The 22,418-nt window shown below is 33.6% G+C and overlaps 3 protein-coding genes across 10 annotated transcripts; 1 reads left to right on the top strand and 2 right to left on the bottom strand.

Moving 5' to 3' along the window:
- Positions 1–370: 370 nt before the first annotated feature.
- LOC111296388 (uncharacterized) lies at positions 371–4,912 on the bottom strand. Of its 5 annotated transcripts, XM_022890674.2 has the most exons (11): positions 4,846–4,912; positions 4,657–4,729; positions 4,052–4,232; positions 3,849–3,951; positions 2,864–2,973; positions 1,938–2,006; positions 1,592–1,707; positions 1,442–1,496; positions 1,116–1,236; positions 733–875; positions 371–607 (listed from the first exon to the last, which is right to left on the bottom strand). In XM_022890674.2, exons 3-11 carry the CDS (start codon positions 4,190–4,192, stop codon positions 506–508), a joined length of 960 nt encoding a protein of 319 aa, XP_022746409.2. In that variant the 5' UTR covers positions 4,193–4,232; positions 4,657–4,729; positions 4,846–4,912; the 3' UTR covers positions 371–505. The 5 variants fall into 5 exon arrangements, with proteins under 5 accessions (XP_022746409.2, XP_022746410.2, XP_022746408.2 ...); XM_022890675.2 differs by lacking the exon at positions 4,657–4,729 and having other exon boundaries at positions 4,846–4,868; XM_022890673.2 differs by lacking the exon at positions 4,846–4,912 and having other exon boundaries at positions 4,657–4,796.
- Positions 4,913–6,380: 1,468 nt separating this feature from the next.
- On the bottom strand, positions 6,381–16,884 carry LOC111297936 (uncharacterized). 3 transcript variants are annotated; one of them, XM_022892541.2, is made up of 8 exons: positions 16,726–16,884; positions 14,436–14,542; positions 12,308–12,555; positions 11,216–11,377; positions 10,904–11,060; positions 8,703–8,842; positions 8,572–8,607; positions 6,381–7,783 (listed from the first exon to the last, which is right to left on the bottom strand). In XM_022892541.2, exons 2-8 carry the CDS (start codon positions 14,512–14,514, stop codon positions 6,890–6,892), a joined length of 1,716 nt encoding a protein of 571 aa, XP_022748276.2. In that variant the 5' UTR covers positions 14,515–14,542; positions 16,726–16,884; the 3' UTR covers positions 6,381–6,889. The 3 variants fall into 3 exon arrangements, with proteins under 3 accessions (XP_022748276.2, XP_022748277.2, XP_022748275.2); XM_022892542.2 differs by having other exon boundaries at positions 14,436–14,585; XM_022892540.2 differs by having other exon boundaries at positions 14,436–14,604.
- Positions 16,885–17,222: 338 nt separating this feature from the next.
- Positions 17,223–21,516, top strand: LOC111297250 (protein FAR1-RELATED SEQUENCE 3-like). Of its 2 annotated transcripts, none has more exons than XM_022891908.2 (6): positions 17,223–17,473; positions 17,804–17,974; positions 18,595–18,828; positions 19,526–19,615; positions 20,827–21,035; positions 21,257–21,516. In XM_022891908.2, the coding sequence occupies exons 1-5, from the start codon at positions 17,297–17,299 to the stop codon at positions 21,031–21,033; spliced, it is 879 nt and encodes a 292-aa protein (XP_022747643.2). In that variant the 5' UTR covers positions 17,223–17,296; the 3' UTR covers positions 21,034–21,035; positions 21,257–21,516. The 2 variants fall into 2 exon arrangements, with proteins under 2 accessions (XP_022747643.2, XP_022747645.1); XM_022891910.2 differs by having other exon boundaries at positions 17,232–17,473; positions 20,827–20,946.
- Positions 21,517–22,418: the final 902 nt, after the last annotated feature.

Here is a 22,418-nt window from a genome sequence, read left to right on the forward strand (position 1 = left end):
TATCTTTTATCTAGCAATTGAGACAATGATGAGTACTAAAAAGTTAATGTATCTGTAAAAATTAGAACTTTTATTTTTATTTCTTAAAAAAAACTATTGTGCTATCAAATATGTAATTACAAATATTTTGCTTTAAAAATATTTGACAAGACAAGTGACAAATCATTTTCTCTTAACCAAATGCTTTTGGTTGGATTGTTGGCAAGCATTCAGAGAAGAGCAATACCATATGATGGGAATTTACCTGCAACGATCATGGATTATTAACCTTGGTGCTGAAAAAGTTTGGCTGCCAATACAAATTTCAATATTCTCCGGATCTCGATTATGCATATTATGGAGAATATACATTATGTAACTTAGAAGCAGATTCGCAAACTATACTTGATTTTCGTAATGAAGATGTTAGTTTTGTTGGTTTATTACAGATCTTTTAAGGAACAACATATGACAACAATTCTGTAAATGATGAAACAAATGTATGTTTTGGATTCCAAGAACATAGTTACCTTCTCAACAGATTATACGCTGGTAAATCTTTCACACTGGAGACATCTTCAAGTGAGAGCTCACGCTCTAACTGTGTCCTTGTAGACTTCAGAACATCCTGGAAAAAAGCAGAAAAAGATTAAATTAACCACGCAGGAATGCCAAGGAAAATATGAAAATCAAGGAATTATAAATATAGAGCTTAAGATACACAGGATAGAATCACTTGTTAGAATAATTTACGTTGAATTCCATGTATGAAGCTCGTTTCACAAGCCATTGTGCATCCATCATCTGAAAGGCCACACAATAAAGAATGTCGAATGCCATTTCATCTTCTCCGAGTAGTTCCAAAAATCGGATTCCAGCCACAGAAGATGGTTTTCCTGCAGGTAAAATATGATTGCATTGATAAATTCAACAGAGTCAAACATACAGCAGATAATTAATGTACTTAACTTTATTCTGCATAAGGTATGATTCCAATATTTTTCAGGTCCGTAAAACTGTTAATGTCATTGTTAAAAGTAATTTCTGCCGGTAACATATATCAGCCTCTGAAAGAGAAATTGCACTACAAAGGGTTTACACCATTCAATATCTAACCAGTTCAGAATTTCCATTACCTGATTGTAGATCCAACATCTGTACCAACATAAAAGAAATATTGATGCCAGCTACAGCAAATGGATATTCCCAATCAGCTCTGTTTCCATCTTGTTTGTGCAACAAACTCTGGAAAGACTCCTGTTAAAATAAAGACCAAATCATAGTTTGACCAACCATAGCTGTAATTCATGCTAATGAATAAAATAATCATTTGTTTCATATTAACAAAATAAAATAAACAGGAAATGCTTTATTATAAAAGTAGATTAGCTCCCAAATGCTCCATATGGTAGATCATAATCAACTAAATGTAATCCAGATAATTTAAGGAAAAGTAACAAACTGGATATTTCTTGGCAAAAAAGATGAGATTCTCCAATGATATGAATCCTCCACCCCTTCAAATAGCATTGAAATAACATAAATAATCATATATATCAGGAAGGGAAAATGCAACCAAGACAACCAGTTTAAGGCAAAATCCTCAGCATACCGAAAATCTGTTGAAGGGTCCGGACCTTGCCATCCCATGTCCTTCCAAAGCTCTGATTTAAGAGATGGAAGCTCCCTGTTAGGGTAAGCCAATCTCCATAACTGCTTAAGAGCATCCTGCAAGTCAAATGATGAAGAATCTTTTACTCATGTGCATATATTTGGCATAGGGAGGGGAGAGAAGGTTAGCATTTTCAATTCCAAAAGAAATTTTGTTTAAATTGGCCAATTCTTTTAATCAAAAGTGCATCATGCACCCTATAATTCATGGCAAAGAACTAACAAAAAATGGGAAGAAAAATAAGGATTAACAAATACACAAGCATACTAATTATAACTAAACCTACTTGATGCTGCAGCCGAGATCCATCAAAGGGGACTGCCAGTCTTTGCTGTAGATTTCTCAGCCTTTCTTCCTACAAGGGCACAATATGGAAATATCAAGACACCAAATATACCAACAATAAACTGAAGTCAGAGCCAACAAAGTCTTTTGCTCTTTCAAAAGACAAACACTGAATAACCTAAGCTCATAAGACTGGTGCTACTTGCCGACTAAACTCCTCTACAAGACAATCTACAAGGAAGGATTATTTTTGCCCATAAGCTTCAATTATTTCTCCAAGTTCATTCTTGGAACCAATTCCAAAACACCAATTACTGATAAATACGAAGAACTTTCTTTTCTTTAGGTGTTTTCTTACACACAGCACCTGTCAGGATCCTGAACCGATGCACATCCTCAACCTTCCACTCCGTTCCTCTATAATGCAGCACTAAGTGGCGATTTAAAAACAGTAACTGCTAAAAGCACTCTCTAAACCTGACTCAAAGTTTCAAGCCTGAAGTTTGATTTAGATTTTCAATAGTAATCAGAATATATTTACTAATTTCTCCTTCTGCCCCAATGACATTTTATCAATTTTCACATGACTAGAGCTAAGATTTATGGAATTAGTGGCATACAGAATAGAAACTCAAAACTGTCTATTTTGAATAACAGATTTTCCAGATTTTAATTTAGAAATTGATAAACTCTTCCTTTTCAAAAGGTTTACGAAAACACCTCCTCGCTACCAAAAAAGGGAAACACCTCCTTGCCCCCCTCCCCACTGGGGAAAAGAAGACCAAATGAAAAGAGAGGAAAAAAACCATACGTTGATTATCAGAGCAGTGCCCCTGTTAAGCCCCCCCCCCCCCCCCCCCAAAAAAAAAAAAAAAAGCTAATTCAAAACCAGAAAAATACATTGAAGAAGTGCAATGCTGATTATACCTGTAAAGGACTAAGATGTGCGATAAGATTCTGGTTTGGTCCATTTTGGATGTTAGAAAGTAAAGGTAATAGCCGTGCAATAAATGATCCAGATCCAAGGACAATGTTTGCTGACAAGACAAGATCGAACTATCAGTAACCCAAACTGCTATGAAATTCCCACCATTTTCAAGAAAAGCCAAAGAAAGCAAAGACCTTAATAACTAATGGGCCATACAGAACCATGTTTGCGGCAAAAAGCCAAGTATCCGGGCTATTAAATAGAATATCAAATTGCTTATCTGAAGCTTATAAATTTAGAATATAATCAAAGAAAAGATACATTTTTATGTATATAGCATCAAATTATGACCTTCTTCTCTTATAAGCATACAATGCCTTTGAAGATACATTTACTTCATCCTGTGGAAAATGCCACCAATTAGGGACATTGTTAGTTCACATAGAGAACCAAACAAGGGAAGAACTAGAATAAATTGCTTCCATAACATATCAGTTCTGTGTCTTTACTCATATAACTCTTCCCTTTGGGGGATATACATTTCTCCTTATATGATTAACAGAACTGTCCTCCATTATATATGAATGAATGCAAAGATATAAAATCATGTGATGAGTAAACAAAACCAATGACCAAAACAGATAGTAATGGAGCATATGTGTAGAGATAGATCCCCATAACAGTGCTTTTTATCAGGGGAATCTTTGGCACATTCATAGAAGATGCGAGGGGAGAGGAGCAGAGCCGAGGGTTCAACTACTCATTATCTCTTTGGGGTTGATTCAGGACAGGGTTCAAAACCTGTCTTGCATACCAATATACTCAACACAGTAGTAACTGCCTAGCTTAGTGGTTTAACTTTCAAAGTTAGCAGCCAACCAAAAGAAACAATAGAGTACAAATAGATTGAAACTGCAATTATAGACATTATAAACCACAAAATCCCGTGTCTGTAACTAAGAAACCACACAGATAATACCATACCTATCCATTGTGCCCATTGGGTGATCAAGTTAGAGAACAAAATCATCCAATGTAAATGTTCCTTCCTTCGCTCTACATCCCAAATTTCCTCTAGCTTTTGCCCCTATAACACAACAACAAAGAAAGCAAATTTAACATTTGCAACACTCTTTCCCCCTTTCTTGCAAAAAAAGTATACTTAGCATAAACAATGACATAATCACCTCGGAATGTTTGTCATCATAATCGTGATTCCCTAACAAGGGTTCATCTAAACCATCTAATCCTGACGTCTCATAACTCTCATTCCTTCTACCGTCAACATCCCCATGATGAAGCCTCCTTCTCAAGGCACCCGACCTCATTAATTACAGCTTAAAATTTGCACCTAGTTCTCCTTAAACCCTAATAATATTAAAAAAAAAAAAGAAAAAGAAACCAAACAATGGCAAAAATTTTGTATCAAAATCCTCAAGCTGCTTTAATAGATTAAACAAGCAAGAGTCCAGAAATGCAATTAGCACTTAAAAAATAGGTTGGCAACAAAATGCTCTTGAAAATTTAAAATTAGCCGCAAATTTGTATGCAAAACTGCTGAAAAAAAAACAGATAATTAAACAAGCAACCAGAAATTCAACTGATGAAGAAACGCCCAATTTTGGCAACAAAATTCCATTTAAAAGCTCAACTTATGTTTAAAATTTGTATCCAAAACCCCCCAAAAAAACGCGTTTTCATTATTTTTCCAGAAAAAAAAAACCATTTTGATAAATTCAAAAAACCCATATCGCACAAAAAGGGGGAAAATCAGAGAAAAAAAAAAACTGACCGAAAGCTGAAGAGAGTTGCTGAGATCGAATTTGGAGAAAGCCTTGATGTACAGTAAGAGGTAACCCTCGAAGCTAAGAAAAGCTCGTAAACCCCAAAGATAAAATAATATTAACAAAAAGGTGGATCTTTTGCTTATTAATAAAGAAATTATTAAGAAAACGAATGACAAGGTTTTGTGATTTTGAACCTCGGATATTTTCTCTACCCCTCCTCAGGTTTTAGTAAGGTTGCAACGGATGAGTCGGAGTCGATACAATATTTCGTTGAAATTTGAATTCAATATAAAATTTTATTCGATTTTATATTTTCAGTTCAAAATAAAAATTAAATTATTTAAATTTATTTTATTAAATTAATAATTATATAAAAAAATTTTGATTTTTATATTAAATAAAAATTTAATTATATACGATCAAATTTAAATTTAAGTTTAAAATATTTTATTAATTAAAATATAAAAAATAATTATATTCATGAACTATTTAAAAATTTTTTTAAAATATTTAAATTAAGTAAAATTATTTTAATTTAATTTTATAATAATTAAATTAAATTTAAATTTTATTTGAATCAAATTTAAATAATTTATGAATATTAATGTATTATTTTATATTTTTAATTTTTAACTCTTAAAAAAGAAAATAGGAAAAAAAATAAATTGGTTCCGTAACTGGTTTGGATCCGGATCCGAACAACCTGAGTTTTTTTTTTTTTTTTTTGGTGCCAAAGTCTTCAATTGAATATTCATAAGAAAAATTAATTGAAGAGTCAAAATTTTAAAATTTGGGTTTTAAATATTTAAAAATTTACTAAAACCAATTTGATGATTTCTTTTTTATGATTTTAAAGTGAGATGAATTATTTCAATTACTTAAACCTTAAGACATAACCATTTTTTGTTTTTATTTCAATGATATTAAATATTGATTTTATTTTTTATTATATATCATTATTTTTATGAAATATATGCATTCATCTTAATTGTACGTTGAAAACAGAAATTTTGAATATATTATAACTAATGTTAAAAAATGTACTTTAAATTTTTTATAACGTCTTTTAAAAAAATATATAGATGTAAGTTTTAATCTTGTCATAAAAAATAAATTTAAAAAAAAAAATCTCATGGAGAAAAATTTAAACTTGGAAAATCCCAGAAACACCGCTTGTCAGTTGTCATATTATCCCAAGAAATAAAAATAATTTTCTTAAAAATATCCTACTACACCTTTTGTAAAAGGTAGTAAATTTTTTTCAAAAAGATTTGCTAGTAATATATATATATATATATATATATATATATGTAAGTAAAAATCCATTTTTACTGGTGTAACTTTTATACTTGTTTTAAATATTTGAAACAAAATTATTAAATTTAAAAATATTATTTTGTGTGTGTGTGTATGTGAAAAAAAGGATAAAATCAACTTACACCGTAATAAAATTTTTGAGTTTCACTTTTTTTTAACAATTGCTTTCAATAAATTCTTAAATCAAAATTACTAAATTTAAAAATATTATTTGATTCAAATAAATTATGAATTTAATTTTAATCGTTAAAAAAAGTGTAGAAATTACATTATTTACACACTCTTACACTTTTTTATTCTTAAATCAAAATTACTTAATTTATTGAACATAAATAAATCCCTACCATATAGTGTTACAAGATTAGCCCCAGTCATATTTATTATTAGGGTGAGATTTAATCGGATCTTAGGGGAAGCAAAAGTTTAAAAGTGAATTTCAATGGGAACAAAGTTTAAACCTCCCTCGAACTTCTTGTAGTTACATAAAACTAGCAAAAAAGAGTTTTTTATGATTCCACTGCCCCATTACGAGTCTGTCTTAGACCATGGCAGTTCCTAGCTAGTTTAGTACATCAACATACAGGTCATGACTGAGCTATCATGTAGTAGCACCGAAAAAAGAGTAGCAGGTTACCCAATGGGACATTTTAGAACAACTGGGTAAAGGGGGTCGCGATGTTCCATGGAACTCGGCAGGGCAAATGGGTTATGGGAGAGGATGATGAGGCCACGGTCATGCTCGGATTTAAACATATGCCTAAAAGTTCTCTGCTAATATACATTATACATTGGGATGGCCACTCTGAGCCTTCCTGATTGATGTACTGTGGTATCGGTCCATGGGTTTGCCCTAAAATCCAATACCAGATATCCTTTGCATTGCCCTGTACCTGTAGTATGACATGATTTTTCAATGGAACATCACTGCCTAGGTACAGGTGGTGTTGACTGAGGGTTTTGCCCATAAAACCCGATACCTGGTGGCCGGTAAAATCCTCCAGTGGCTGGCTGTTGCTGAGCCTGAGATTGTGGCTGCTGCAAAGACTGAGACTGGGGCTGCTGTAGAGGCTGGGAAGCAGGCCTGGCTAAACTCATTGTTATATGTGGGGGAAGAGGAGGTGGCGGTGGCAGCGTGTTTGTTCCATAACCATAAGGCATTACCCCTACCATCATACCAGTTGACTGCACATATTGACTAGCAGGTGGATTTGCAGGAGACAAAGGTGGATGGGATGGGGGAGGAGGAGCAGAAGCGAAGGAAGCTTGAATCTGGTTGCCTTGGGACACCAGTTGCATATTAGTCGATGGTGCAAGTGGCATGTTGTTCATTGCCTGCTGCTGAAATGGGGTAAAATAAGCTGTGCCGGTGACATCTGAGCTGCTTGCATCAGATACAGGCATTGGTTTCTCAAGTTTGGGACGCTTCTCTGGAGGAAACATTGATAATCCTGATGTGAACCCACTTGATTTTAAGCTACCACTCATAGAGGCAGCTTCTTCTGCAACAAGGGACGAAAGTACAGAGGTAAGCATCTGAGCAGAAGATGTTGAAGCAGCAAGCTTAGCAGCGACAGCAGCAGCTGCTGCCTTCTTTTTATCTTCTTCAGTTGTTTTTGAAGGTGCAAAGGAAATCACAGGTTGTGGAAGGTGAGGTTGAGGTGGAGTGCCAGTTCGCTGAGCTGACAGAAGGCTCTGTTCACCCACTACTGAAACCTCCGCTGTTGGGATACTTGTAGCAGTTAGAGGGCCAGGTCCGGGGGGTAAAGTTAGCCTCCTCCTTACATTGCCTGCTTGCTCAATCTGACCTTGGGCAACCTGCACAAACATCAATAATTTCACTTCATCTCAGAAAAGTAGCAAATGTTTTACAAGTTGCATTTATATCATAGAAAAGTACAATCAAATACTAGAAAGCATGGTCAGTTTATCGAATATCTAGGATAATATGACTATATAAATAATAACCACAATAGAACTCTGATATCAAATACTCAAGTCTGAAATATACACTTCATTGCCAATCAATTTTGGGCAAATTGCATAGCTCATAATAGGTCCAACCTAGTTACCCTAAGATACAAACAATATCCTCACATGGAAATGTGATAGGCTCACTGGTTCTGCCCAGGAATGGAAGCATTAAGTAGTGATAAGTTGTCCCTGTTTGTTAATCCTACCTATAATACGCATAGCATCCCCTATTAAGGTTGCATTGTGATAAGACTTATTGTCTCTACATGTGCGAAGGAGTCCTATGTGATGATACATCTCACATAAATTAAGTTTGGTGTTTCATAGAACTTTCTATTCAAGAGGGCATTGCCGGTTTCAACCTATTGTGGCTTGGTTTTAATTAATATGCCTTAACACAAACTCTATCAATCATGTACGTCTGAAATGGATTTCTACCAAGTTTTCTTCCCAATTTACTACAGAATATGTTTCCCAATTGTGATTCCTTCCAATATTAACACATATGTCACATTGCAAAAGAATTTTCTGTTCAGAAAGGATTTAAACAAATAAAAACCTGCAAATTTATGAAGTCTATTAGCTGCAAAATATCAACTCAAGAAATTAATTAGGAAGAGCGCAATTCTTACTTGCAGCTGACCATGAATAAGCTCCAGCTTTGATTCCTGAAAAACTTCAAATTAATGAGTGCTTAACAAGGATAAATGATTCCTAACTGTAATTGCCAACTCAAGAACACATAGTAGTAATAAAACCATACTTGTTCCTGAAGTGCTTCTTTAAGTTGAAAAATTAAGGCAGCCCTGGTCTTTTTAATATTTTCAAGTTGTTCAATGCATTGCTGGAGTGTGTTTTCTTTCTGCTGTAGCTCATCCAGCAAGGCAGATCCATTCTGATTCCCTAACCAACGTCAAATATCTAATATATTTAGACCTGTTACACACATACAGTAAATCCAAACTAAAAGCAACATAGAATATCAGTTTACTGAAATTAACGGTCAGCAGTTTAAAACCCCAACCAAGAGATCCCCCATTAAATTGTTTTGAAACATAACATTTAAGACAAATTCCTAAGCAAGAAAACGGTTCAAATATAAGCTCTCTCTCATCACTTGTAATGGAAGAGTCAACTGATTAGAGGGAGATATATCTCTGGATCAGCTGCACCAGAGACATTTAACACACTACAAAAATATTAGAAGAACACAAAAAAATAAATAATTAATTAATTAATTCGAGTTCACTCGATAGAGAACTTTCTCCACCAATCAGCACATGCACCAAAATCAGTCATAAGAACAATTGATAAGTATCAAATTTCTTTTATCCCTTCATTGCAGATTCAATATGTTTATCTTATGTCATTAAAAGACCAAACTGTCTCAGTTCTCGATTCAAAATCATGTCTATTATTTCTCTGGAAGTAATTGTTGGTTTTTTGGTGTGTGCATTGGTTGGATCGGTTTGGATCAATCAGAGAGTATTATGCATTATAATCTCAAATAAGGCAACCTTAAACATGCGTAAATTGCAGAGAGGAATCAAAGGTCAATAACATTATTGAGCTAATTATATGACTTATTTGGCAAAAAAATATATATTATAAGACTCTTAAAAGAGCTTACCTCAACTAATTAGGATGATTCTTATGATGTTCCACTCTCAAATTCATCAGGGTAAAATGCAGGCACTAGGCACAATAAAATCCCATAGATGATCAAGTACAATCATTTGAGGACCACTGAGAGACATTCTAAAATATATATCTTAAAATCAAAAGAAGCTAACAGCTAATAGCAAACACTTAAGAGTCGGGCCAATTACCACTGCTTGAAGTATTAAGAGGCCTCAAGGGCTTTAACTGCGGTGGTTTTTAAAAGAGGGAAATATTTTGTGCCACTGGGAGATTAGAAACAGTTAAGAGCACAATCAGCAAGATGAAAAAATATATACGAGAGAAAAACAGCCAAAATTATGCTGCTGGATTTTACTTGTGATAATTTATATATCAAGAACTTAAAACAGTGGAAAGAGCCCAATCTACTGATTTCTACCCGAGGAATGCCGGTACTAACAATTCCTAAGTAGGGTCTAAGACTCAATTGGATATTTCTGGTTCCAATATTTTGCAACTAACAGGAAATAACTAGAAAATTGGACTCAAAAGAGTACAAAAATTAGTAGTGACATAGAAGGAATAACCCAGAATAATAACACTCAGTAATAGCTGAAAATCAATAATCAAAACCTAAACTCCACATGCATATATGTATATATATATATATATATATATGTGCGTGTTTGTGTGTGTGTGTGTAAGCTTCATCAACCTAGGCCTCTAGGTCACTATATATATACCCTAAACCCATAGAAAATAAAGCCCAACTATCTAACAAATAAGGTCCAACAAAATAAACCACACAAAAGCCCATAGATAAACTAAATCCTATTTCCTAAATTTACACCTAGAATAGACATTCTTCCAAGTTTTGCAAGAATGTCCTCCATCAAGTAGTCTCTTGTCAGAATGGTTTATGACTGACAGGTGAACTCAGTTTGAAAGCCCAACAATGTCAGGAATTCACCCTACCAAGAGACCTCTGTTCCAGAATTGAGAATCCAAGGTTATTATTTTTGCCCGATAATATTTTTCCATCTTCATAAATCTAAAATAACGAGCATTTGACAGATATAAAGTCAAAATTACTAAACATTGTCTTCTAGTTGCTACAGCTTCAGTGTTCTCTTTTCAATAGTAAATAAATTTCAATAAAGAAAACACTCAATAAAACTTTATTACAACTCTTGCAGCACAGTTCTACGTCAAAAGGAGTAATAATCGAGACACACACAAACCTGTATATACAGAGAGAAGGGGATAGATATTGCACTTTATTGGTAAATAAAATCTTAATGCAATGAAAGCATACAACATTAAATCCCAGAGCCGAACTCATACCTTGAGCTAAACTACATTCAACATCTTCCTCAATTTTACTCAAATGTTGTACAGCAGCATTACACTTGTTTAAAGCAGTATCCTCATTTGGATTGTCCTCGAGTACAGATTGATATGCACTTAGAATCTTTTCTGGAAGACCTCCAACAGCCAATTTCTGAAGGTAAGATGCCCAAGAAAAGAAAACATATGCAAAATCACAAAAGAACAAGCAAGAAAACGTTTAAAGTCATAAAAGAATACAAACAAAATGGCTTGAACAGAATTGATAAATCCAAAGTGGAAAGGAGAATTGAATATAGAAATTCTTACAATTCTCACTGCATATGCATCCCTCTTTACTATCCTGATAGGATTTGAGCTTTTTCCATTATTCACTGACGGAGGAGGAGGAGGGGGATTCTTACCAAGCATTTCATCTTTAAGATTCTGCCCTCGAGAACCAAAAACTTTTCTTTCTTCCCATATGCCAACCTAAATAATTATCATGCAAGCCAGCAACACCATCCCACCCAAAGCCCCATCACGTCAAAAGAAAAAACCACAAAAAAGGAGGGGAAAAAGAGGAAAAACTACTCGTTAAATGATAGGACCACCATAAGAACAAAGTAATAAAACAGCATAAACTACTAAAACACACCCAGGATATGCCATCCTAAGTACAGAAAAATAACTAGCATCTTATACTTCCATAAGTTGTGGGCTATGAAACCAAAAAACTACTTGAAAATCCATGTATCCAAAAACTTTGATAAGGGCAACTCTTCCTCATCAATGAATCTAAACCGGCAATACTCACTTATAAATGATAATGTAAACAACAATAGAGTTAAATAATAGAAAAACAACAAATAACCATAACTCATATACATCAAATCAAAGCGAGAAAGAGAGATTATACCCTGTATGTGCTTACAAGAAAACATTCTACCATTATATTCTACTTTGGCTGGAATTAATCAGCAAGGGACAAACAACTTTTTAACTACTTGCATCAAGGCAACTAATTAACCGTATCCGAGTATCTATTACATTAACCATTTACAACCAAATAAAGCCACTTCAAAGAAAAAGAAAACAAAATGCAAGAATGACAATAAGTTACCCGATCCAGATTGAGTATTATGAAATGATTCCACATGAAAGAGCACTAAACAATAGCAGATGCATAAACATGCAGAGCAATATATTAAATGTCAAGAGAAAGAGAGATGAGGAGAGCACAAATAACCAAAAGTAACAAGTTTTGACATACAAGCCATCAAATTCCTCAGAAAGTGATAGAGAAGCCATAAAAGGATAAATAAAAGCTATCGCATAATTGGACCAGTAGTTAAAACAAGAAGTAGCTAATCCATTTGACACAAGCAAAAGAAAGCAGACTGATCAAATTGAATAACTTACCAGTCTGGTTACCGCTTTCTTTCCATACTCATCACCATTTTCATATACATGTTTGAGAGCTGAAGGAAGAACTTTCCAGAATTCATTCACAAACTCACTTCCCTTTCGCCGGCTATTTTGCAAAATGTCATTAGCCAAATACAAAAAAGAAACACGCTGTTCTTTCTGGGAAGAGTTAAACAATTTGTCCCATGTTTCAACAATCTGTTTTGCCTTCTTCCGGTGAGTAATACACCATCGAGACAATGCTGAACCAATGTTAAGGAAATGCATGCCAACATCATTTCATAGTTATAAATAAGAAATACAAGAGGTATATAAGCAACAATGAGATGGTGCTACCTATTTGAGGAATAAATTTCATCAAGAACCATTCTTTCTCACTGGAGATTTTCTATTTGGTGATAAAATTATGTTGTGTTTCATATTGCAGATAGCTTTTATAGATACCAAACAAGGAACCATTACTACTCGCAATGACTAACACTTGAATGAAAAATAGTTTTATAAAAAGTTTGCAGCATCAACCACCTTCAAAAGATTATATGACTATATATATGGCCAGTATGCTATGTGCGCAGAAAATCTAATTACGCAAGACTCAATTGGAGACCAAAGAGACTCAAGCTAATTCAGAAATCAACAATAATGTCAATAACAGGTCCTCAGCCAAACAAACAGTTGTAAACATCAGTATCACCAAGAAATTCCTGAAAGCATCAATCCAAGGCCCACAGGCATTAATAATTATGGTTATATCACACATCTTAGAGGAAAAATTAGTAGTTGCTGATAACTTACATAAACTCATTCGCCTGTCAATCTAATCAAAATACATTTAGTGTTTAATAAAGTAACACTCCTAACCCACCAGAAATTAAACTTAGATAATATAAAACAAGATAAATTCACAATCAAACCTCTCTTGGACCAAAAACAAAAAGGCCAAACAGGATTAATTACATGGTGAGAGACCTACAAACCACAGTATAAACAATGTCCCAAAAGCAAAACTCATAAAATAAATACCTTAATAAGAACTAAAACTAAAGAAACTACAAACAAAACAATTTAACACATTCCTAGTACAAAAGGAAAGTAAAAATAACATTGAAAAGACAACTGTTTGCCAATTATCTCATTCTACTACCAATATGCTGGTTTGAGAAAGAAAATGCACCAAAAAAAGAGCAGTTACAGATAATTTCCAAAACTAATTTCACCAAGTTAGATCAAATAAACAAGGTGTTACAGGAAGAAACTAATGCTCTCCACTCCCTATATTTCAAAGATGATGAATGATAGAAACAAAACAAGCACAGGTTACCTACTTCATGAGAGCCACTCAGTCTAAGTCTTAGTTAAAAGGGATTGCGTAGGGGAATATAAAAGATCACCAATGAACCAAATGATAGCCATCTAAGATAGACAGTCAGAGATCCAAAGAAAGACAGCTAAAGGCAGCATAAATATGTATTGCGTTAGCTCTAAAAAAAGAATCACCAGAAAAATGTACATGATTATCAAATAGAACAAGGCTAGCAAAGTGTAAAGAAAAAAAAAAAGCGACACAAGTTAGAGAAAAAACCTTATTCATCTAGAAAGCAAAATGCTCAAATTCAACCAGAACAAGAGTTTCAAAAACAAAAAATTTAATATGTTATGATGATTGTGTGCAAAAGTTTCTAAGAAGAACAACTGGTGCAGTCGTGAGATACTAAATTCAAGCATAGCGAGACCCGGACAGTAAGAAAATAACAAGAAACATGTAAAAATAGAGGATATCATGACATGATAAACATAAAAGCATCACATCAGCTTACATCATAAGGACCATAATCAAAGAAAACATACACAGGGTACTTCATGAGAGAAAAAGAAACAGGATATATTCTTAATCAAATCTAGAAGTTAAGTTCTATGTTTATACAGTGAGAGAAATACTTATCTAAAAGAAAACAAGGTAAACAAGCAACACCTCTTCTTCAATTATGAACTTTAGAATTACACTAGATTCCAATGATCGGAGTGATATTGTAATTATATAGCACTTATGGAAATAAGAAATTATCCACTTCTACTATTGTCTTCACAAAAACCTTCAAGTAAGTTTGAAACCGTAGGATACATTCAATGCTTTGTTGTGAATTGTTGAGTTTTGACAGTTGCTCAGTTAGAATCTGTCCATCAAAAGCGTCGTCGCTCATCTTGCTGATTAACAAGCTTTTACATAGCCTGCAGCAAACCCTTTCAGTTATGGGAATTTATAACGAAGGGGCTTACCAGAGAAAAGAGCACTACAAAAAAAAGTAAAATTACTATTCCTAAATACTCAAGAGATCTTTCTATAAGTTTAAAATAGATATAACATGTAAACTATTTAAATTTCATGGAAGCATTGATGCAAGAGGAATTATTGACATTTTGTTCAGAGAGACAAAGTATGAGATTTCTCCAATGATTCAGATTAGTGGCACAAGAAGATTCAAAACTACAATCCACCATGATTCCTTTTTCAGCCTTTCATACAGCCAACCCCAAAGTTATGGGGTATAAGGCTAAGTTTGTTGTTGCTGTTGTTGTTGATTCAGATTATACTTAACTTTTCCATCTCATTCTCAAATTACAAAGTATCTTTCAAAGGATCCACCAAATAGCTATTAACTCCAGATGCCACATAAAAGTCAAGAAGGCCTAAAATCTCAATTCCACATTATCAGGTTCGTTTCTAGTCCAACCATTAAATTCTATTAAAACCCCCTCAAGCATTCCCAGCCCATAAGAATCATGCCATTTTAGTTTGATAGCAACTTTGGCTGCATCAAAACAACCATCCTAATTATCCATAGAGGTCATCACCATGGCTAGAATTGTGAAATACTCATTTGGTAGCCCCCTAATGCAAGTCTAGCAGTTCAAGAACAATTTTTTTCTTAATTTATGATCTCCCGCATTGCACTTGACCTTGATACATATTACATGCCCATTTCAAGCATATTTTTCTTTTTTTATGTACTTTTTGTTAGTAGTTTATAATGACGGTAACAAACCAATCCCATATTATCTAGAAAAGCCACTTCTAAAGGGTATTTAGAGAGCTAATCTTTAGTCCGATATAGTTAGGACAAATGATGAATTTGAGCCCACGTGCCAATCTTTGACTTTTAATATTCATTCCACCAGAAGAATCATACGAACCCACCATCAAGCACAAAGCACTTAGTCGAAATCCATCATTTCTCCAAACTATATTGGAGTGTTGATTTGCCTATATCCCCTTGTATTGCCAATCTAAAATTTTAAAGAAGATTGAGTTATCAAGAATTCTCAGAAATTTATGACTGAATTTTCCCCCTGTGCCCCCTCCCCCTCTTCTTCTCTCTTGCTACAGTATTCTTGAGTTACTTCCCCTCATTGGAACCTAACCACATTCCCTCTCTAGTGACTTTCAAACTTAATTCTTGCCTCATATTTTCATATCGATTACCACCAGTCAGACCTGTCAATTCAACAATTAAAGTTTCCTTCTCTTTCATCTTTCTCTGGAGATAAAATCTCAATGAATCCAATCGCTGATTGATTCCTAAACCCTAACCTTGTTCCTACAATAGCAATAAACCTAAAATCCCTCATTTTTCCAGTCCTAACCCACCATAAACCCGAAGAAGACAAACTTCCACATTGCTTCCCTAAACTTTTAATTTGTCCCAACAAAATTGAACCATGGTACACCAAGATATTTTTATACGACACCAACTCATAATTATGAAATTTCGCAATTAATGTCCCTTTCCTTCTCCTCTTTCAATAATAAAATACAGAAGCATAATCTCAAAACATTTCCTCAAGCTTTCACAAATTTACACCACTCTAAATGCCATGAAGACCACGTCATCAGTCTCATAAATCAATACTTACAAATTAGCATTTTTCAACTATACCTTTTTCATTTTATCCATAATGTTTATAAGCTAAGGCCTCCACAAATTACACACCACATTCAAATCTATATTGGTCTAACGCATTCTTCTACTAGCAAACAACATTAACAAATACTTCTCTAACTCTGAAATCTTTTTGCAAATAAAAAGATATATAAGAGAAGTTCTTATTGAAACTAATTGAACACATTAAAAGTCAAATTATTTAATTTTACAACTTACATAGAATAAATTAAAACTAGAAACAAATTTAAAAAAAAAAGGAACTCCTAACTGTGCCTAATATCAAAATTCTTCACAGAGCTGACGTCAGCTTCCAAGGTTTCAAATTTCAATTTCATTTCTACTAAAGTTTCTTAGCAACCAAATACAAACCCTATGATTTCGAAACACGCTAAAGAAAATCCAACCAAGTATCCAAAGCAGAACGAAAGTGATAAACTAGAATTTAATTACGATAATAAACATAGTACGAACCTGAGATTGTTTGGAGCAGTAGAAAATTAGGGACTCCTTTGTAGAGAGAGAAAAATTGGTGATAACAAAGAAAAACCCTAAAAATTATGAAAGAGAAGTAATGCCCCTATTTTCCTTTTTGCAAGAGAGGGAAAGAGAAAGACAGATAGGAGCAAACCTGTCGTACAGAAATTTTTTTAGGAGAAAATAAAAATTAGAATATTAGGAAGCTTACGTGGGACGATCGGGGCCGTACATCTATAGGTAATTATTTAATTTAAAATTTTAATAAAAATCGTAGGTGTAATTAGTAAAAAATTTGTATTGTGTTTAATGTATTAATATGAATTTGTTTTGCCAGTGTATTTATATGAATCAAAATAAAATATTTTTGTATTTTATACGTATTTAATAAAAAATAAATACGTATGTGTAAATAAGAGTGATACAAAAAAGCATGTTTTTTAATTGGATATTCGGTACTTGGATACTTTGTTACATCCGACCCGGAATGACCGGGCCAAGTACATAAACCTTCGAAGTTTGAACCTCGGTCCTCAAACCCTGGAAACGAAGAAGGTAAAAAGAAAACATGGCAGAAGACACGTTGTATCTTCAACTGCACAAGCTTTCAGCCGTAAACTCAGAGGAAGTTCTCGAACAAATACTTACAACTCTCTGGAAAACCCGAAGATCTGGTCTTCGCCCGCCCGATAAGTCTCGGATTCAATCTCTTCTCTCTCTCCCTTCCCTCCCCGAACTCGACCCCGTAATTTTCCCTTTTCTTCCGCATTTTCTCAGTAACGGAACGCGCCTCTTTCAATTTTTTTCTTTTTACTTTTTATCATTTATTCGGTTTTGGTTTTTTTTTTTTTTGAAGTAAAATGTTTAACCTTGAAAGTTTAAATCATGAAAAAGATTCAGCAGGTTTTCATCCACATTTTTAATTTTAAATTGTTCAAAATATGATTTATTTTTTATATTTAGAAAAATAAATGATAAGTAGGTAGTGATAATTGATAAATGAATTGTTTTTCTTTCCTGTTTGTAGTGATAATTGATGAATAAATGATGATATGTAGAAATATGTGATGAATAGGTATTGGCATGCCTTCGTTCGCTTATCAGGAAATGTGTACATGAAAATTTCAATGGCGATGATCTTTTGAAGCTGTTTCCACCTGGTTTGTCACTTGATTTTCAAAGCATTCTAGTTTTGTTGTTGCAGAAATATGCAAGTCAGTGGAAGGAAGAAATAGCAAAAGAACAGGTAAGCAGTAACGTCTATTGAACTTGTTTAAAAAATTTAATGATATTTTTGTCTGTTTATTGTTACATGAATGTGCATTGGTGATTTGAGTATTAATATGTTAGCAAATTTCACATATTGAGCGTGTTTATGATTGTTTTTCAAATTGGATTCAATCCCCTTTTATTCAATGTGAATGGGGGTTATATAAGTTGATTCATTAGTGAGTTGATTCAGAGGTTGTTGCTAAGAAATGTTGCACCTTGAAGACGTTTTTGATAGTTATTCAAGTCAAATTCAATTTTATTCAATGTACATAGAGGATATATAAGTTGATAACTGAATGACTTGTTACTTTCACACACAGCCAAAAGTATCTGGGGATTTTGCAATTTGTCCAGAAAAGTTTAGGATGGGAACATTTTCTTTGAAGAAGAAAATGGGTGTGAAATTTGTAGCAAAGCCTTGTGATGTAAACATAATATACTCTAATTAGTAGTTTTAGACTGTTTACAATCTCCATTGAAAGCTGTTTTTGAAAAGTAATGTAATGTTTATTCTTCTCTTTTATTTTATCTTTTTAATTTGCATCATAGTTAGTTGTCCGGTTGTAATGTATTGTTGACATTCATCTTATCTAGCATCCACTGCCAAGGACCAGTGTATCCTATCAGGTAAAAGCAAGCGCACCACCTTCTTTCACACCATTGCCATCTTCTGATATTCCAACATCCTTGTGGCCTCGGCAAGATGATCCTATTGCCCGCATTAATCTCAGTGATTTTGGGGCTTCTACACCAATCATTGCTGATGCTGCTGGTTCATGTCGGGCTCCCTTGTTAATACAACAGGATGCTGGTCCTCCAGACAATCTGGTATATACAAATTCTTATTCATTTATTAATTTCTTCTTCATTAAATATAAATATAAATATAATTAATTATTGTTCATTCCATTGTCCCATGCACTCTTCAACTAATCATTTTACTTCACCAGCTACCTCTTGGATTGCTCTGTCTTTCCTGGGAAGGGAAAATTTATGCTGCACCTTTTCTCCCATAATACCATTAATCCTCAAGTAGTCTAAATGAATCACTTATTACTCATTAAAATTTGCATGTGTGTGTTGGGGGGATTGGGGGGGGGGGGGGGGGGGTGATTTTGAATGCAAATGTTTCTCAATCTTTAAATTTGGAAGGTCAATTAAGGACTTTGGTATAATTTGCTTCTCAAAGGTATATTCATCTCCTTTCTTCAGAAAGTTGAAACCTCTGTCGCTTGCCTGTACATGCATGAAATGTGAGAATACTACTTCTTTTGATATGGCAGCTGGTCTGAGTTCTCCTACTTGATAGTCACTGGTTAGGTAGTTGAAGACTTGGGTTTAATTCTTGACTGAGATTTAATTTGCTTTATTGGGATATATGGTTGCCAACTTGCTGTCATTTGACTAATATCTTGGATTTCTTCAACCCAAAAATCTGCAAATGAATAAGCTATTGCACTTAATATCTCTTTTGTGGCATTTTTTTATTATTAATTTTATTTTATATGACTTAATTTGGTTATAGGAAGTTCTACCCCGCCTCAAATCAATGACATGGACCATGGAGAATCTCAACTCGGCACCAGCCAATAGAGTGGCTATTATCCATCTTAAGGTATGTGTATTTTATATGACAAAAGTCATCCTGTCTCCATCTGGTACGTTCTGAAGGCCTTCCCATCATCTTGGATGCCAGAATGGTGCCCATTTTCTGATATCTGGGGGAGATTTATAGTTTGAGGAACATTTTATATATTAAACTGCAAAAAGGAGAGACATCACATCTTCTGTCTGGTATCCTATGTGCAATTAACTTCTAGTGAAAGAATCACCAGAATTATTAGAGGATTATTGAAACTTAGACTTTAAGAGTATCAGGAATATTCTCAAAAAAAAAAAAGTTTCATTTGTTATGCCATATCAAAAACATGCTCTACAAGTCCATCCTCTGCTCATAGCAAGTGCTTTTCTATGCCTCGCCTTCCAGCTACTCCACAACCCAAGAAGGGGAAAATAGACGGAAAAAAAAACTTTTCCAATGCCCTGCTTCCTAACTTTCGTCTTTCCTGAATCCCTTCCTCCTCCTCCTCATGAGCTTTAGGACAACATGAGGTGTTAGCTGATGCACCAAATGCAGGCATAAAAGTCAATGTCACATATCACTACCAGATGATACCAGATCTAGGGATCCCTCGGGCAGGAAGGCTTTGAATTTTTTTTTTTTCTGCATGAATTTGTGTTTCCAACTTTGGACATAATAGCGCCCAATACAGGTAATCATAACAAGTAAGAAATGCTTTTCCCTGCTTGTTACCAGCACCTCTTTCTTTCAAATTGTTTGATCCATATTAATTTGCCAATTACCATTTGCTTCATCAGATTGGTTAGACTCTCATTATAATGGCTCTTGTCTTATTTATCGAGTTGGGCCTTGAAAGGCCGAGGCTTTTTTTTATTTGGGAAGAGGAGGATTCAAGCCCTGCTCTTTGAGAGCTTGAGACTTTTTTGTGTACCATTTTCTTGACTTTTTCCCTATGTTAATTTCAGATGGTAAAACACTTTTTTTGCTGAGAAAGAAAGGAGTAAAACACTGTTAATTCCAGTAATTGTCAGTTACTTTATAATAAGGCTAGCCTGCACTTAAAACAAAAGCCAAACCTATAAATCCTGAGTGATTGAAATAACTACTTTGGCTGTTTGATCTGTGCGGTTTTCTGCTGTTGAGAAATTTGTTGCTACATTCCAAGTTTCTTATCCGTTTAAGTTTGTCAAATCTTATTGATGTGGTTAATGAATTTTATTCCTTTTTCTTGTACCTGTGGGCAGCTTCAAGATTATAGCAAGTCTCCTTCAGGAGAAATAGAAGTGAAATTTCAGCTGACTAAAGACACTCTTGAAGCTATGTTGAGATCAATGACTTATATCAGTGAACAACTCTCAAACATGGTAAGAATGCCTTTCTGCATCTTGTTATGGACCTTATGGTCCTTAAGAAGAGTTTGGAGAGTTAGGAACTCAGTTTTTGGGTGTTGAAGGTGTGCCTTGAATGCCATTACATGCTACTTTTCATGCTTATGGTTTTAAAATCTTTTAGCTACCCCCTACTCCTCTAGTTTACCGCCAAGCATTGTAAAGATTGTATTCGGAAACTGTCTTGAATTTATCCTCATTTCAATCTCTCAATAACTCTTTTTTATTGGCATATTCTTGAGAAAATGGCATACCGAGTTTGTTTATTTGTCTTTTTATTTGACAGGCTGGGACATCCTCCGAGCCGGCACAGAAAAAGCAAAAGCAATAGGACTGCACAATCTTAGTTTGTTTCTTCTTTCTTTTCTGAATGCCATTATAATAGATTCATGTTATAACTTATAGTTATCAGCTAATGTTGGTGTAGATATATGTACTGATTACTAATGCATTTTCACAAGTACGAGTTAGAATTCATCTTAGCATGAATGTTGTTGATTGTTTGACAGTCTCAATGTCAGTTCTTCCTAAAATTTCATAGTTTAACTGTATTCTCTCATTTTCTCTCTTGGTCGCATAAAATTTCATAGATTAACTATCAAAAAATTTTACACTTGTTTTTTTGTAGTTATAAATCCCACTGTATGGCGCCGGTAATTTTCTAATGAATATTAATACTAAATAGATTGTGTTGTCCATTTGATGGTGATGGAGTATAAAAAATACATAAATTGATTTCTAATTTAAAACTGATTTAGGTAAATTTTAATTTAGATTTTAAAAATTTAATTTTTCTATATTTCTTTTTTGGCTGAAATAAGAAACCATGCCAAATAGCAATATTTTATTGCTTACAGATTTTCTTTTGATTATTTTTTTTCTTTGTACAAAAAATAATAATAGTTTTAAGAATAAGAGAAAAGATTTCAAATATAAAAACTTAAAATTTTATTGAATGTTACTCTCTCTATCTCATATTTTGGTCTATTTTTTTAAGATGTTTTAAAATTATGTCTTTTTTTTTTTGAATATCTATAACTTTTTTTATATCTTAAAATTTTTTTATATTAAAAATTAAGAAATTTTAATTTTATAAAAAAATTTAAATTTTAATGTTAAATATATAAAAATTAAAATTTCTTTTAAAATTTTGTGAAAATCAATACATGATAAAAATTTTAAAATAAAAAAAAAAGTATATTTGATTACATAAATAATCGAGTTAAATCTTGATTCTTCTATGATTCATTTTATAATTCAAAAAATGGGTAAGTCACACCAAATTTTGGTAGGAACGTAAAAATTCTAAGATAGCCAATCTCTGAATACAAAAGATGAAGTCCTGTTAAAGACTTTAAAGTCGGCTACCGACCAGCAAAAGTTAGCACACCAAGTGGGCCGCTGTGCCAAAAACAGATGCAAACCTGCCATCCTTTTCACATTGCTTT

Source organism: Durio zibethinus, chromosome 12 (assembly GCF_047325235.1).
Source record: "Durio zibethinus cultivar Kanyao isolate XHJ-2024 chromosome 12, ASM4732523v1, whole genome shotgun sequence".
In the NCBI taxonomy this organism is placed as follows: domain Eukaryota; kingdom Viridiplantae; phylum Streptophyta; class Magnoliopsida; order Malvales; family Malvaceae; genus Durio; species Durio zibethinus.

Excerpts from the sequence above, each read along its gene's own strand:
- LOC111296388 (XM_022890674.2), bottom strand. The coding sequence starts at position 4,192 with ATGAGGTCGGGTGCCTTGAGAAGGAGGCTTCATCATGGGGATGTTGAC. Across the intron at positions 2,007-2,863 it reads CACATCTTAGTCCTTTACAG|GAAGAAAGGCTGAGAAATCT; the intron begins GTATAATCAGCA and ends GTGCCCTTGTAG. Across the intron at positions 1,497-1,591 it reads GACCCTTCAACAGATTTTCG|GGGTGGAGGATTCATATCAT; the intron begins GTATGCTGAGGA and ends TGCTATTTGAAG.
- LOC111297936 (XM_022892541.2), bottom strand. The coding sequence starts at position 14,514 with ATGAGCGACGACGCTTTTGATGGACAGATTCTAACTGAGCAACTGTCA. Across the intron at positions 11,378-12,307 it reads AGAAAGCGGTAACCAGACTG|GTTGGCATATGGGAAGAAAG; the intron begins GTAAGTTATTCA and ends ATAATTATTTAG. Across the intron at positions 8,843-10,903 it reads TGAATGTAGTTTAGCTCAAG|GGAATCAGAATGGATCTGCC; the intron begins GTATGAGTTCGG and ends GACGTTGGTTAG.
- LOC111297250 (XM_022891908.2), top strand. The coding sequence starts at position 17,297 with ATGGCAGAAGACACGTTGTATCTTCAACTGCACAAGCTTTCAGCCGTA. Across the intron at positions 17,975-18,594 it reads AAGAAATAGCAAAAGAACAG|CATCCACTGCCAAGGACCAG; the intron begins GTAAGCAGTAAC and ends CATCTTATCTAG. Across the intron at positions 19,616-20,826 it reads TGGCTATTATCCATCTTAAG|CTTCAAGATTATAGCAAGTC; the intron begins GTATGTGTATTT and ends ACCTGTGGGCAG.